Source organism: Pundamilia nyererei, unplaced genomic scaffold (assembly GCF_000239375.1).
Source record: "Pundamilia nyererei isolate P.nyererei 1_Seehausen unplaced genomic scaffold, PunNye1.0 scaffold00047, whole genome shotgun sequence".
In the NCBI taxonomy this organism is placed as follows: Eukaryota; Metazoa; Chordata; class Actinopteri; order Cichliformes; family Cichlidae; genus Pundamilia; species Pundamilia nyererei.
The window spans coordinates 3222601-3235202 of NW_005187448.1; the positions used below are offsets into that span (position 1 = coordinate 3222601).

The window sequence follows — 12602 nt, forward strand, 5'->3', positions numbered from 1 at the left end:
ATCAAACAGACACGGCAGTCAACAGGGAAAGGTTCAGACATCTTTTTTCATAGTGCATGTTCGAGGTGTATTTTTTCATTTCCAAACAAATGATTTAACACAATTTTTCAAGCGACATGCAGAACTAATAGAAACAAAGTATCGATCCCATTTTGGTCGTACCAATACCTCCGCTGGTATCGATACTGTGGATGTTTGGATCCATACTCTCACCTCTGCTGCAAACACTGCTGTTACATTTTCTGTCTTTCTCTGGTCACGAGGGGAGCAGAAATAGCAACAAATATGACATCACAGTTCTATAAAGATACTTTAAATAAAAAGTAGAATGGTTTTAATGTTGCTCATAAAAATACCTTATTTTATAAATAACCCCTTCATAAATCATCTTCACTAAAGTCTATTTACTAATGTGAGTAAAGATATTAGACATAAAAACATCGGAAAGTCTTGATTTTCTCTTCTTAACTGACAGGAGCAGCACATGGCACCGTGGGCTGCTGCTGTAGCCCTTCTGCATGTAAGGAGTGGGTATTTGAGTAACAGCTGACTTCCAGTGTGCTGATTCTCCATTGACTTTTTGCCTCAACATGGCATTTTCACCCAGAGAACTAACGCTCACTGGATATTTTCTGTTTTTCAGACCATCCTCTGTAAACCTCAGAGGTAGTTGTGGAAAATATGAGTAGAGCAGCAACATCTAACGTATTCGGACTTGTAAAAGAAGGTCCAGTTGGTTGCCATAAGTTAGGAAAAGATGTCGTGGAGTTTACATGTTTATGTTGGTTTGTTGTTGTCAGCTTGACCCTTGTCCAAATATGGTCATATCTGGTTTATTTATTTAAAATAATCTTGTACCTACAAACAATGATTAGCTTTCTACTCTTCAAAGACAGCACAAAAAATCCAACCGGATGATTGCAGAACTGCAACTAAACAGCAAGCTGACTAGAATTCCAAATTTTCAGAAGCGAGCGACACGATTTAGGAATCACGTGGTCGTTGTCAGACACCAGAACAATTTCTTCGCACCTGCTTCTGTCTGTGTTAGTCAGAGTGCGCTCTGACTTTTGACCTTTCTGGAGAATACACACAATTCTAGTTGAGATGAGCCATGATCCACACCACCATAATGACTAACAGGCTCATCAGCTGTAGGAGGTGGCCTGTATGTCACACTAGGACACCTGCTGTCTTTATAAAGTGACAGAGGTAATCAGTACTTGTAGTTTAGTGTATCTTCAAGGTGTGAAGGGGCTTTTTCCGTGGCTTCTTCATCACTACACTTGCAGCAGCCAGGAAAGCACAGCTCTTCACTGGAGAGGTGTTAGGTTTCTCTGAGGTGAGCTGATTCATTCAGACCTAAACTTGAAAAATAAAAATAAATTAAAAATAAAAATCTGTTCAAATGATTTAGGATAAACAACCTGTTTGTATCTTTGCTTTTGTTTTTGTTTTTTTTAACTAGGTGACCTAAGGATGAATCTGCCCGTGCTGTGTTTGCTGCTCCTTTGTATTTTTTCAGACACTCAGCAGGTGGTTTTGGACAAATCTGGGCCATCAAGGTATTATGTAGTGTCCAGTTTCATGTTTGGATTATTAGCTGCAGTTCTGAAATACGTTTGTCAGTTAAACATTCTTCGTTCTCTTCACCACTTCTTCTCCTAGATGGCTCTCGTATCGGATGGAAAAGGGACATCATATGGTCCGAAAGCTCAAAAGGCATTCAGATGGAACATTCACCAGTGATTTCACACACTATCTTGATAAGATTAAGGCTAAAGACTTTGTGGAGTGGCTGACCGACCCCAAACAAGAAGGGTGAGCTGGGAAGTAACATTTGTTTGGACGCTGTTTGGATTTCATGAGGGTTTCGTAGAAGTCAGTCGCTTGAATTGGTCTATGTTAGTCAGTTTTTATCCACAGTTGAATGTTAATTGCAATTATTTGCTTTTACATATATGTTTCACAGATGTTGTGAAGCTCTGCTCGACATTGCGGCAGAAGTATGAAACCACCGGGATAAAACATGTTCCCATCACTGCGTTACATCATCTAGCACCTTTTTTTTTTTAAATGACAATGAGTCTGCATTAAACAACACAATGCCGGTATCCTAAGATAAAGTGGACATTTAACATTTTATCTCAGCTTCATTATTTTTTATTATTTCCATAAGGAAATGGGGAGAAAAGGATGTGTGGTTTGTTTTGTTCTGCTTTCTTAAACAAATCTCTGCAGTATGAATAAACCGAGATGCCAAATGAAAAGGAAAAAAACTTGAATTTGGGATCTTTTCCAAAGCACTATGAATTCACTTGTATGCATTTCATGTTGTGTAACACATTTTAGGATTAAAACTTATAAAGGGATGTTTTGTACTGACACTGTAGACCGATCACAGGTACTATAAATGGAATAAATAAGTATTGAATAAATGGAATGAAAAAGGAATGAAGGAAAGGACCACATAGTGTTCCCAAAGTGAGACCTGCAAGCAGATGCTAGTCTTTACATATGTTTAAGGAGCTCTATGAGGACGACAAGGAAAGAATCCACCACTATACTCTTTATTTATCCACCGCTGATATCATGGAGTGATCAGCACAGACTGAAGGAACATTTTCTTATTTGTATTTTCGCAGTTATATCAGACCAAACCTTTCCAGTGATTAGAAAAATCTATCTGTTGTCAAAAAATGATTGAATCTATTTGTTAAACTTGTTTAACAATTAAAGAAAACAAACCAGCACTAAAATAACAATTAGCAAGTTGAAGCACGATGCTCTGAACAGACACAGTCTTATACCGTCTCCCTAAATTGGAAATCAGTCATGAGAACTTTGAAAGCCTTTTATCTGCTCGTATCTGTTTATACACGACAGAGACCACGGGTGGGTGCTGTTGTTCGGCAAATCGAAGGAATCACGCAGTTCATGCACAGGACAGGTTGATTTGGGAATTAAATAAATCAATATAAAAAATAAAGGCATATGTTTTGTTTTTTCAATACACATTTGCACTGTTGCACAACAAGGTTATGAAAGGTTATGTTGCCTATATAGTCAATATTTCGTTGACAAGGAGGTGCTGGCAGATTTCATACCGGTGGAGAGAAACAGTAGGCCAAAGCTACTGGAGGATGGTGGTGCAGGTTTTCATCCATACGAGCCTCTGTAATGTTGGGAATAAATCGAGGGAGGGGCTTTTCACGTTTTATGAGACTCACTTCTTCTCTGGTTTCCGTTCTCCCTCCTCAGGGGAGAACAGGGGGGGAGGAGGGGAGAAGGAGGGAGCATCATCCTCTGATCTTAGTCAAGGGTTGAAACGGGATCAGATAGTATGAACACACCCCCTTTTAACTCCTGGCTATTCGCATTTTTACGTTGAACATCAGGGAAGTGAAGGATGAGGCAGAAGGGACTAAAAGCTCAAAAAGCGGACAACAGCAGTTTCAGTGCAGCTGTAACATGATTACACAAACAATAACACTCGTGACTGTGTCGGTTATAAAAAGCCAAACTTGTCTATGAAGCCCAGCCGTGGCACGTTTAAATTTAGCTACTCAGGTTTTCCCACGGAGAAACCACATGCTATGTGGCAACCTAGCCTATTTCAGAAGGTGGGGGCAATGAGAAGGAGGGAGAGAGAGTGGGGTGGGTGTGGACCTATACGAAGCTCCACTAAACACTTTTTTTTTAAACAGTGGGCTTAGTCGGTTGCGCTTCTTCCGTGCAGCCCCACCCAGAAAGCTTCACATCCCGTGCAGAGGATGCTCGTCCGCCTGGTTCCACCTCCGGCACCAAGGACAGCTCCTCCGCAGAGCGAGCAGCAACGCCCGCTGCCGTCAGGGGGAATTGCTGCTTTAGCGAGTCTAATTTAAGATGAAATGCCTTTATTATAGTGTGATTTTTTTGTTTCGCGGGGGAGCCAGTGTGACCAGGCTGCTCACGGAGGCATTGGGCCAAATTAGGAGCGCGCTGCTGAGTCAGCCTCGACTGCTGCATTAATTTATCTGCACTGCAGTGCTCCAGCACCTCCCATCTCCCTTTTCTGGCTCCCTCCTCTTCCCCTCTCTCTCTCTCTTCCTCTCTCTCACAGTCTGCCCTGGTGTATGTGGTAATGCAGCGTTTAGAAGAGAAAGAGCTGGAGGATTGTCAGCGATAACAAGATTTTGTAAAAATGCATATGCGCACGTAAAAGACCAAAAAACAGGGAAAAAGGGAGGGTGAGTCCGAGGAAGTGCGGGGGAGAAAGAGAGAGCGAGGGAGGGGGATGCTTAAAGTGAAGAGTCCACGTGACTTGGAGGAGCTGGGAACCAGCAAGACGGAATTTTGTAACGTGACAAAAAAAAGGGAAAAAAGAGCAGAGGGAGGTTCTCCACGGAGAACTGGCCATCTTTTCAGTGTGAGGACAACTCAAAGCATCATTTACATAGCCTCCACCTCCACCTGCTCCATACAGTGTTTTCTCTCATCTGTCTAACTAATGGGAAACACAAACATGATCAATATCCCCCTGGCGTGCCTTTCTCATGCGGTATACTGTGAGGTTGTGGGGTGGAGACTTTGATATCATACCTCTGGGCGATTTACTTTATAGTGGACCACAAATAAGAGCGTCACCGCACAAATGGACTACATAATGATGGGGCTATAGTCCATCTTCTGCCTGCAAGGGGGTGTTGACACGGGCTCTTAACAAACTCAATAAGTCCATTACGTTTGAAAGGCTGCCTTTCAAGAAGCCAGCTCCATTTCACAGGATGCTCTGCGATTCTCCTCCATCCATACCCAGCACCACAAAAGTAAACTACACAAAATGGTGACCACATGAAGTGCACACAGTGAATGTGAAAGGAAGTCAGACATGGCACTCTAGTCAAAAAGAAATAAACGTCTCGTTTAGAAACAACAACAGCACAGGAGGTGTAACTGGAAGGCTGCTTTATTGGTAATAAAAAGGTTCGTGCTCAAATGAAGACAATCTTTCATATATTCTTACCAAGAGTCCAAGTGGTTGTGCAACACACCATCATATTGTACTGTATAACCTCTTTTATCACGGTGTCAAATGATAACAACAGTTTGAAAAGCACTTTTTTTTAATTTTCAGCAAAAAAAAAGGAAGAAAAAAAACGCCCATAATAAACCATGCTTTAAAAAAAAAAGAATGAGTCCTATAATCAAATATTGATACAAAAATAAATTTCAGATGGAAACAGAAATATATAGAAGAAAGAAAACCAAAATATAGAAGGCAAGCTGCTTTTTCACAAGCCAAGTGGGTGACACACATAGCACTAAGAACAGGACTTTTTTTTTTTGAGTTAGCTGTTTTTCTGTTAACATCACACACTGTTGAATATTAAGATGAAGTGGGGTGTCTGGATCATCCTCTGGCAGTATTTCTAAGCCGACATCCCTGATTAATGTTGTGCTCACCCCCCAAAACCTCCTACCCTCCACAGTTTCGAAATATGTTTTGGTTTCTTTCTCTCTCGCTCTCTTTAACAATTTTTTTTCAGTGTGGCATTGACATCCAAATTTGCAGAAAAAGCAGAAAAAAGGCACATGCCATAGAGTGGAACACTAGAAAGAAACCATTCAACGAAAATAACGTGAGAATGAGAAGCAAGTACGCGACTCTGTGTGTTGAGCTGCAATGGCACTGATGTGTGGGCATGTGAGGAAAACATTTTTTTAAAAAGTCCCCGTGGTAGGAATTGTCTCAGGGTGCGTGAGGCAGTCGGTCACACCAGCTGACGTCCTTCTTGGAAGAGATCACCGGTGATGTTGGTGGGCAGTGAGGAAAAGTCACCTTCGTGTGTCTGTGACTGTGGGTGCGTCCTGTATACTCTGACCGTGAGAGATATGACAGTTAAGTGAGAAATGTGCTGGTAACATTATCCGTTTGTCATGTTTAGGCTACATCCAGTAACATCGCACATGAGATATTCCCCAACATAGAAGGGTGCTGGAAACAACCAGTTTTAGACATCCACTGAACGTGTTGCACATAAATTAAATGTGACAAACAGTGTTCTTCTGTTTTACGTATATACATATAGACATATATGTATACATGTATATATCTTTTGTATTATATAATATCTATATTTCATTCAATTTCCGTCAACAAAGTGAAAAGTGTCTCAAAAAATCCAAAAGGTAACAAATGTGACAAAGGGCATAGCTGGAAGCCATTCTATATTGTTGTTATTATTCTCTTTTTTTTTCGATTATTAGTAGTAACATTTTTAAAATTCCGTATTTACAAAAAAACACAACAAAGGCATGCCGATAAAATAAAAGAATATAATACAATATTTATAGTTTCTCTCAAAAAGTTCATTCTTTTTCAGCGATTGTGCCATTTACATCAGAGCCTGCACTGTACATATATATGTTTTTGTGTTCTTTTTATTTTTTGTCTTTTTTCGTTTTGCTCGTTTTTCTTTGTTTTTCTTTTTTCAAGTGTGAATGCATCATTCTAAAACATTACATCCAAGATGAGCATGGGTAAATCTGATGACGTTACCTACACCTCCTGTGGTTCTCGTTGGGAATGTATTTGGTTTCAGTGTGCAGCAGCCAAACTGATTCAGAGACCTCATATTGTAAACAGACCTCAGTCATTGTTGTACAGGGGATTCTGGTATAGGCAGTGTTAAACACACCAAATGGCATTAGTGGTGTGATGATGGATGCCGGATTTAAGTCCGGTCATCCACTTATAAATAGGACCATCACTCCTGTGTAGAAAACAAATGGCAGAACACCTATGGAGGCAGTTGCGTCTTGTCTAGAAACAGACAAAGCCTCAGTTTTTTGTCTTTGTTTTTTTTTTTTGTTTGTTTGTTTTTTAATATGAAAAACACCCACAAAGCTTATTATACAACATAACTGCGTCGATGAGAGGCCTGCTGATGTATTTTTTCGGCGAGTGTTAGCCCTCCTAACTCCATTCCTGGCTAATTACTTCTGAAGCAGGTGACAGCGTTTTGAAAGGCTGCAAATATGTGAAAAGATGGTGCGAGTCTGGGTCCAACACCACACAGTGTTTTGAGAGGTCCCACAAAAGCACATTGATACACTGACAAACATGGGACTTTCAGCACTCCGACTCAGACCAAAGCACTACTCTGTTCATCTGCATTCATCTTCTCATGGCAGTCAGTCTTTAACTCTGAAGGGAAGATCTCGAACTATTTATTGGTCCACCGTTATCTGGTGACGCTTATCACACAGCAACCTCCCTGAAATACCAAACAGCATCCATTCAACACTACAGCTGAAAACCTTAAGCCCTATCGCTATCCACCTTACTTATACGCTGGGCGTGTCCTGGTGATAATTCTGCTGCTAACTCCGTGGTATCAGATGGCCAGTGTCATTCCCACTGATAAAAGCCATTAAAAGGACATCAGAGAAGGACTTCAAGGCTTTTTCCTGAAGCTGGCAACTCAACATGTTTGAAAAGCACTGCCTAAGAAATCATTCACTGGGAAATTCTGAATCAGTAGAAGTGTTCAATGTTTTTACCCAAACAATTTTGAGTTCTCCCACTAGCCCTATACACTCACACACACAAAATAAAAGAACCAACGGGAAAGAAAAAACAAAAACCACAACCATATTTCTGTCCCCTCTGCAGGAACTACAGCAGTAAAGGGAACACCAACTGATGCACGAGCACTAGTGCCATATATGGATTCCTTGGCGTGAAACATCACCTCCTCTCGCTGCCCTAATAAGGACCACAGGAAACAACAAAAGTGACTCCATGGTGAGTAAACAAAGAGATGTATGCCCCAGATTTGGCCCTCTAAATCTGTGCAGCCTCAACATGAGGATATTCTGCTCCATAATACTCTTTATCGTTGATAAACATCCAAAGCGGCAAAAAAACGCTTCGACTTCGTGTTGTTGGCTGATCCGACTGAGACTTTGCATCTGAGTACTTACATCTTTCATTCACATTAAAAACAAAAATAATTAGGAGCTGAATCAGAAGATCTGTCAGTTCAAAAAGGAAAACTAGTGAAGGGTGACAGGGATCATAGGAATATCATTCTCCCAATACTCTTTGTTTTCCATCTAAAGTTCTTGTAATTTCCCGCGTGGACAGCCTCTAACTTGTAGTCAAGCCACTGCAGTGGTCTGAGAATTAGTGTCTTGTGGACTATGATTACTCATGCATGATTCCTGGTCAAAACATGCCTTCATGCAAGTCATTTCTATGCATTGAACGAGCACAATAATTATTATTTATCTGGAACTCGGTCTGAGCAAGTCTCCTTCAGCCCAAGTCAAAACGATGACTAATGACCCCTACCCAGTGAGTGTGAAAGCCCATGTAGAAAATGTCTTTTTCAATGTCAGTATAACAAAGAGAAGATGGAAAGACCAGTGACATGGGCTAAATGTTTTTTTTTCTTTCCTTTTTTTTTTTTTTTGCTGCTCAAATAATGTAAAGATGCAAGTATACTCGGCACAAACAAACAAAAATCTTTGTCTACGGTTCTGGGTTCCCCCTCCCTCACTAGTGTTTCTTTCAAAGCTAAACTTGCTTGGTTGATCACTGTTTTCTCCTCGATAAAGATGGTAAACTCAGCATTTAAGACCCTCCTTTAGACTGCTAATACAGTTCTCTTGGGATCGGCATGATCCAGTCCCGCAGCAAAGCTCCGGGTTCCACACTCGGTGGTGGCAGGTATTTCGCAATTGTCCAATCATCTGGCAGAGATTTCTGTACCTTGGCAGTTGGTCCCCAAAGAAATAGTGTGCCAATGGCCAGCACACTGTGAGTTACTGATTTTCAGCATTGTTTTTTTTAAATTCCTCATTTCTATGAGCTTGGTCTCAATGCAGAAAAAGTTCAGCAGTAAACTGATTGTGTTTGGTTCAGCTGTCTTTGACGACATAGGAAACCACATTGCCTCAGCAGTATTTGAATATGTAAACATTTTTCTTTTTGTTGGGTTTTTTTTTTTTGTTATATTTCTCTTGCTTGCAAATGATCATCACTTTTTTGACATTTGTTGGGTTCAGGCTCAGAGTCTCATCTGACTGTGTTTATTGGGTTTTAAGAGTCACTGAATCCTAACATTTGGATTCCCACTCATCTTTTTGGTTTTTGTCCTTCTCTTTCCTGGCCCACTCCTCCTTGTTATCATCCTGTTTCTCCTTTTCGGGTTTGGTCACGCTGTCATAAGACGGCAGAGAGGCTGTGGATGGTGTGCTCTCCTTCTTCTCCTGATTGGTCCCACCGTTCTCCAGCTTATTGTTAGCAAAAATGCGCTTGAAGATGATGCCGCGCCTGATGAGGTGAGCGCGGTAGGCATTCTGGATAGTTCTGGCAGAGACATCCTCCTGTTTGCGGCGGAGGGTGGTGGTGATGGGTTCATACGACACTTTGGAGGGGTTGGCTGCCACGAAACGCTCCTCCATCTGCTGCCTCAGCATGTCCAACTCACCGCTGTCACCCAGCACACGCTTTGTGAAGGCAAACAAGATGTCCAGGCAGTGTATGCGATCGCCACTCACCATGGGCATGTCCATGGCAATTAGTTCTATAGTGTTGGGCTTTGGCACACGAAGTGGGTGCTCCAAAGCATCGGCAAAGTCAGGTAGCTTGGCAAAAGAAATGAACTGAGAGGCAGTGGGATCGAACTTCTCCCAGATCTCATAGAAGGTCTCAAAGTCGTCCTCGCTGAGGGGATCAGCACTTTCCTCTGTAGCCACGCTGAAGTTCTCCAGGATGATGGCGATGTACATGTTAACCACAATCAGGAAAGATATGATGATATACATGACAAAAAAGAAGATCCCCACTGACGGGTTACCACAGTCACCTTTCACTGAAGTCCCAGGGTTCTCCAAGTTGGGATCACAGTCTGGCGGGTAGTTGAGGATCGGCAGTAGCAAGCCATCCCAGCCAGCCGATGTGGTGATCATGAACAGGATGATCATGCTGTTGCCAAAGGTCTCAAAGTTGTACAAGTCATCAATCCCCGCTCCATGTTTTACGTAGCCAAAGTTAGACATGCCAAATATGGAGAAGATGAACATGACGAGGAAGAGCAGTAGGCCAATATTGAAAAGAGCTGGCAGTGACATCATCAAAGCAAAGAGTAAAGTCCGGATGCCCTTTGCTCCTTTGATCAGACGAAGAATACGGCCAATACGAGCCAACCTGATTACCCTAAACAAGGTCGGTGACACAAAGTACTTCTCAATAAGGTCAGCCAGGAACATACCTGAGAAAAAGGAAAAGGGGAAAAAAGGAAGAAAGGAAGAGAGTATAATCAGTATTGAACTTCTTGAGGTGATATTTCTAAATCATGTGCTCTCTACTTCATCTTTCATGTCTCTCACTCACCAACAATGGACAGGATGACCACCACAACGTCAAAGATATTCCAGCCGTTGGTGAAGTAATAGTGGCGGAGCGCAAAAAGCTTCAGCAAGAACTCCGTGGTAAAGATTACAATAAAGATGAAGTTGACCCAGTAGAGGACGATCTCGGTTTCATCTGACTGATCGTCCGTTTCCACCATCATGGTGACCATGTTGAGGCAGATTAGTATCATGATGGAGATGTCAAAGACTTGCTGCGTCACAAAGTCAAACACCATCCCCTGGATTTTATTCTAAATGGTCAGAGGACAAGGAGATAGACATATAATCAGGTTTTAGCCAAACATGTTATATGCTGAATAAGCTAACACATTTGTCTAATGAAAAAATACTACCTGTGGTCGAGGAATAGGTTTCTGTGGCTTTTTGGATCCCAGTTTTTTCATGGCGTTGTAGTACTTCTTCTGTTCCTCTGTCATGAAGATGTCCTGACCTCCAAAGTAAAGGGACAAAGACAGATTTGGTTATAATCATATCCCAACAAAATAGAAACTCGCTGTACAAAACAGGAAATTAAAAATTTCTTATCTTTTTCTTTTGCTGGTTGAAGTTGTCAATGATCACACCAATGAAGAGGTTCAGGGTAAAGAAGGAGCCAAATATGATGAAGACAACAAAGTAGATGTACATGTAGATATTGACTTCATAGTCAGGCTGTTTCTCCACCTTGGAGAAAGGAAAACATGTGTGAAAGCAGTTTTGTATTTTATTAACACAACATGTAAAGGAACAGTTTAAGACCATCTTGCCAAGAGTTAAAGGAAGAGTTACAATTTAATTCTCCAAATTCACTATCAAGACTGGAAACAAGAAATAGATCAGGTGGCTCCGCCCAAAGGTAATGAAATCTGCCTCTCAGCACTTCTAAATACTAATAATAAACAGTAATTTATTTTATGTAAGAAATATAAAAACTGAAATCATCATTTCATGGAATTGGGCTATTTCCCCTAAAAAGTTATAATTTTTTTTGCCACTTTATCACAATTCAGCAGAAGGTTTTTAGCCAAAATGTAACAAATGAAATAAACAAAATGTTGAACTACTTTTTTAAGAGCAATTTGCACACTTGCACAAAGTTATGTATCCCAAATTAGACTCATACAGATATATAGATATACCTCTCTTGAATCCACAGCTGCATACATAATGTCCATCCACCCTTTGAATGTGGCCTTTTAAAAAGAGAGACATGGTTAAATATTTTTGTATAAACTAAGAAAATAATAAAAAGAAAATTATAAATTGCAATCATGGCAAACCGAAACTGAAGTACATCCTGTGGTACAGCTTGTGCACAGAAAGAAGCGAGTGAACAAAGAAAAAAGGTATATGAAGAGATATACACCATGAATATGAACAACAGGCATCATAGTACTGGGAAAAGCAAAAAACAAATGGATTGTGAAGTAACAACAGATCTTTAAGTGTAGAACACGAAGAAACACAAAAAGTGAAAGTAAATGAGAAAAGGAAAAAAAGGCGGAAGAAAAAGGAAATGGATTCTGTGAGCGACTAGGTGTGATGCTCTCACCACTTGCAGCAGCGCAAGATAGCCGGCGCCCACATTGTCAAAGTTGATTTTGACATTCTTCCACCTGACCTCAGAATAGTTTTGGTTAATGAATTCGAAGCACTGGGTCTTGTTGTCGACCACGCTGGTGGGAAAATATTCCTCGGATGTCTCATTGAAACAGTAGTAGTACTTGCCCGCAAAGAGATTGACCCCCATGATACTGAAAATCAGCCAAAAGATGAGGCAAACCAGCAACACATTCATAATGGAAGGGATGGCACCCACCAAGGCGTTGACTACCACCTAGACCAGACCAGGGGAGACAGGACATGACAATGTCAGAACCGTAATAACGAACACACATCACTCCACCCCTGTGACGCTACATATTGTTATGGCATTACAGGTAAAATTCAACCATTTGATACAGGTGTGTTAAGAGGAGCTGTGAAATTCCACTATGGCTTCATGTAGATGAAAACACAGCACTGTGTGGTGCATACTGAAGTGTGGGCAATTACTAAGAAGGAGAGTTGTATCAGTCCCAGCCTAATTAGAGCAGCACTGATGCGACTCTGATATGCTCTTTGATCTGCTGAAGCATGCAGCTAGAGCTGCTTAAGGGACACACACACACACACACACACACACACACACACACACA

At 41.2% G+C, this 12602-nt stretch overlaps 1 protein-coding gene across 6 annotated transcripts in view; it reads right to left on the reverse strand.

Annotated features, from left to right (window-relative positions):
• Positions 1-6462: 6462 nt before the first annotated feature.
• Positions 6463-12602, reverse strand: part of scn8aa (sodium channel, voltage gated, type VIII, alpha subunit a) — a 47334-nt gene continuing 41194 nt past the window's right edge. For all 6 annotated transcript variants that reach the window (XM_013910705.1, XM_013910707.1, XM_013910703.1 and 3 more), the window contains 6 exons: positions 11957-12241; positions 11544-11597; positions 10951-11088; positions 10758-10862; positions 10385-10655; positions 6463-10262 (listed from right to left, as the gene is read on the reverse strand). In XM_013910705.1, coding sequence (XP_013766159.1) covers positions 9106-10262; positions 10385-10655; positions 10758-10862; positions 10951-11088; positions 11544-11597; positions 11957-12241 — 2010 coding nt within the window. In that variant the 3' untranslated portion in view covers positions 6463-9105. The remainder of the gene's footprint in view (positions 10263-10384; positions 10656-10757; positions 10863-10950; positions 11089-11543; positions 11598-11956; positions 12242-12602) is intronic.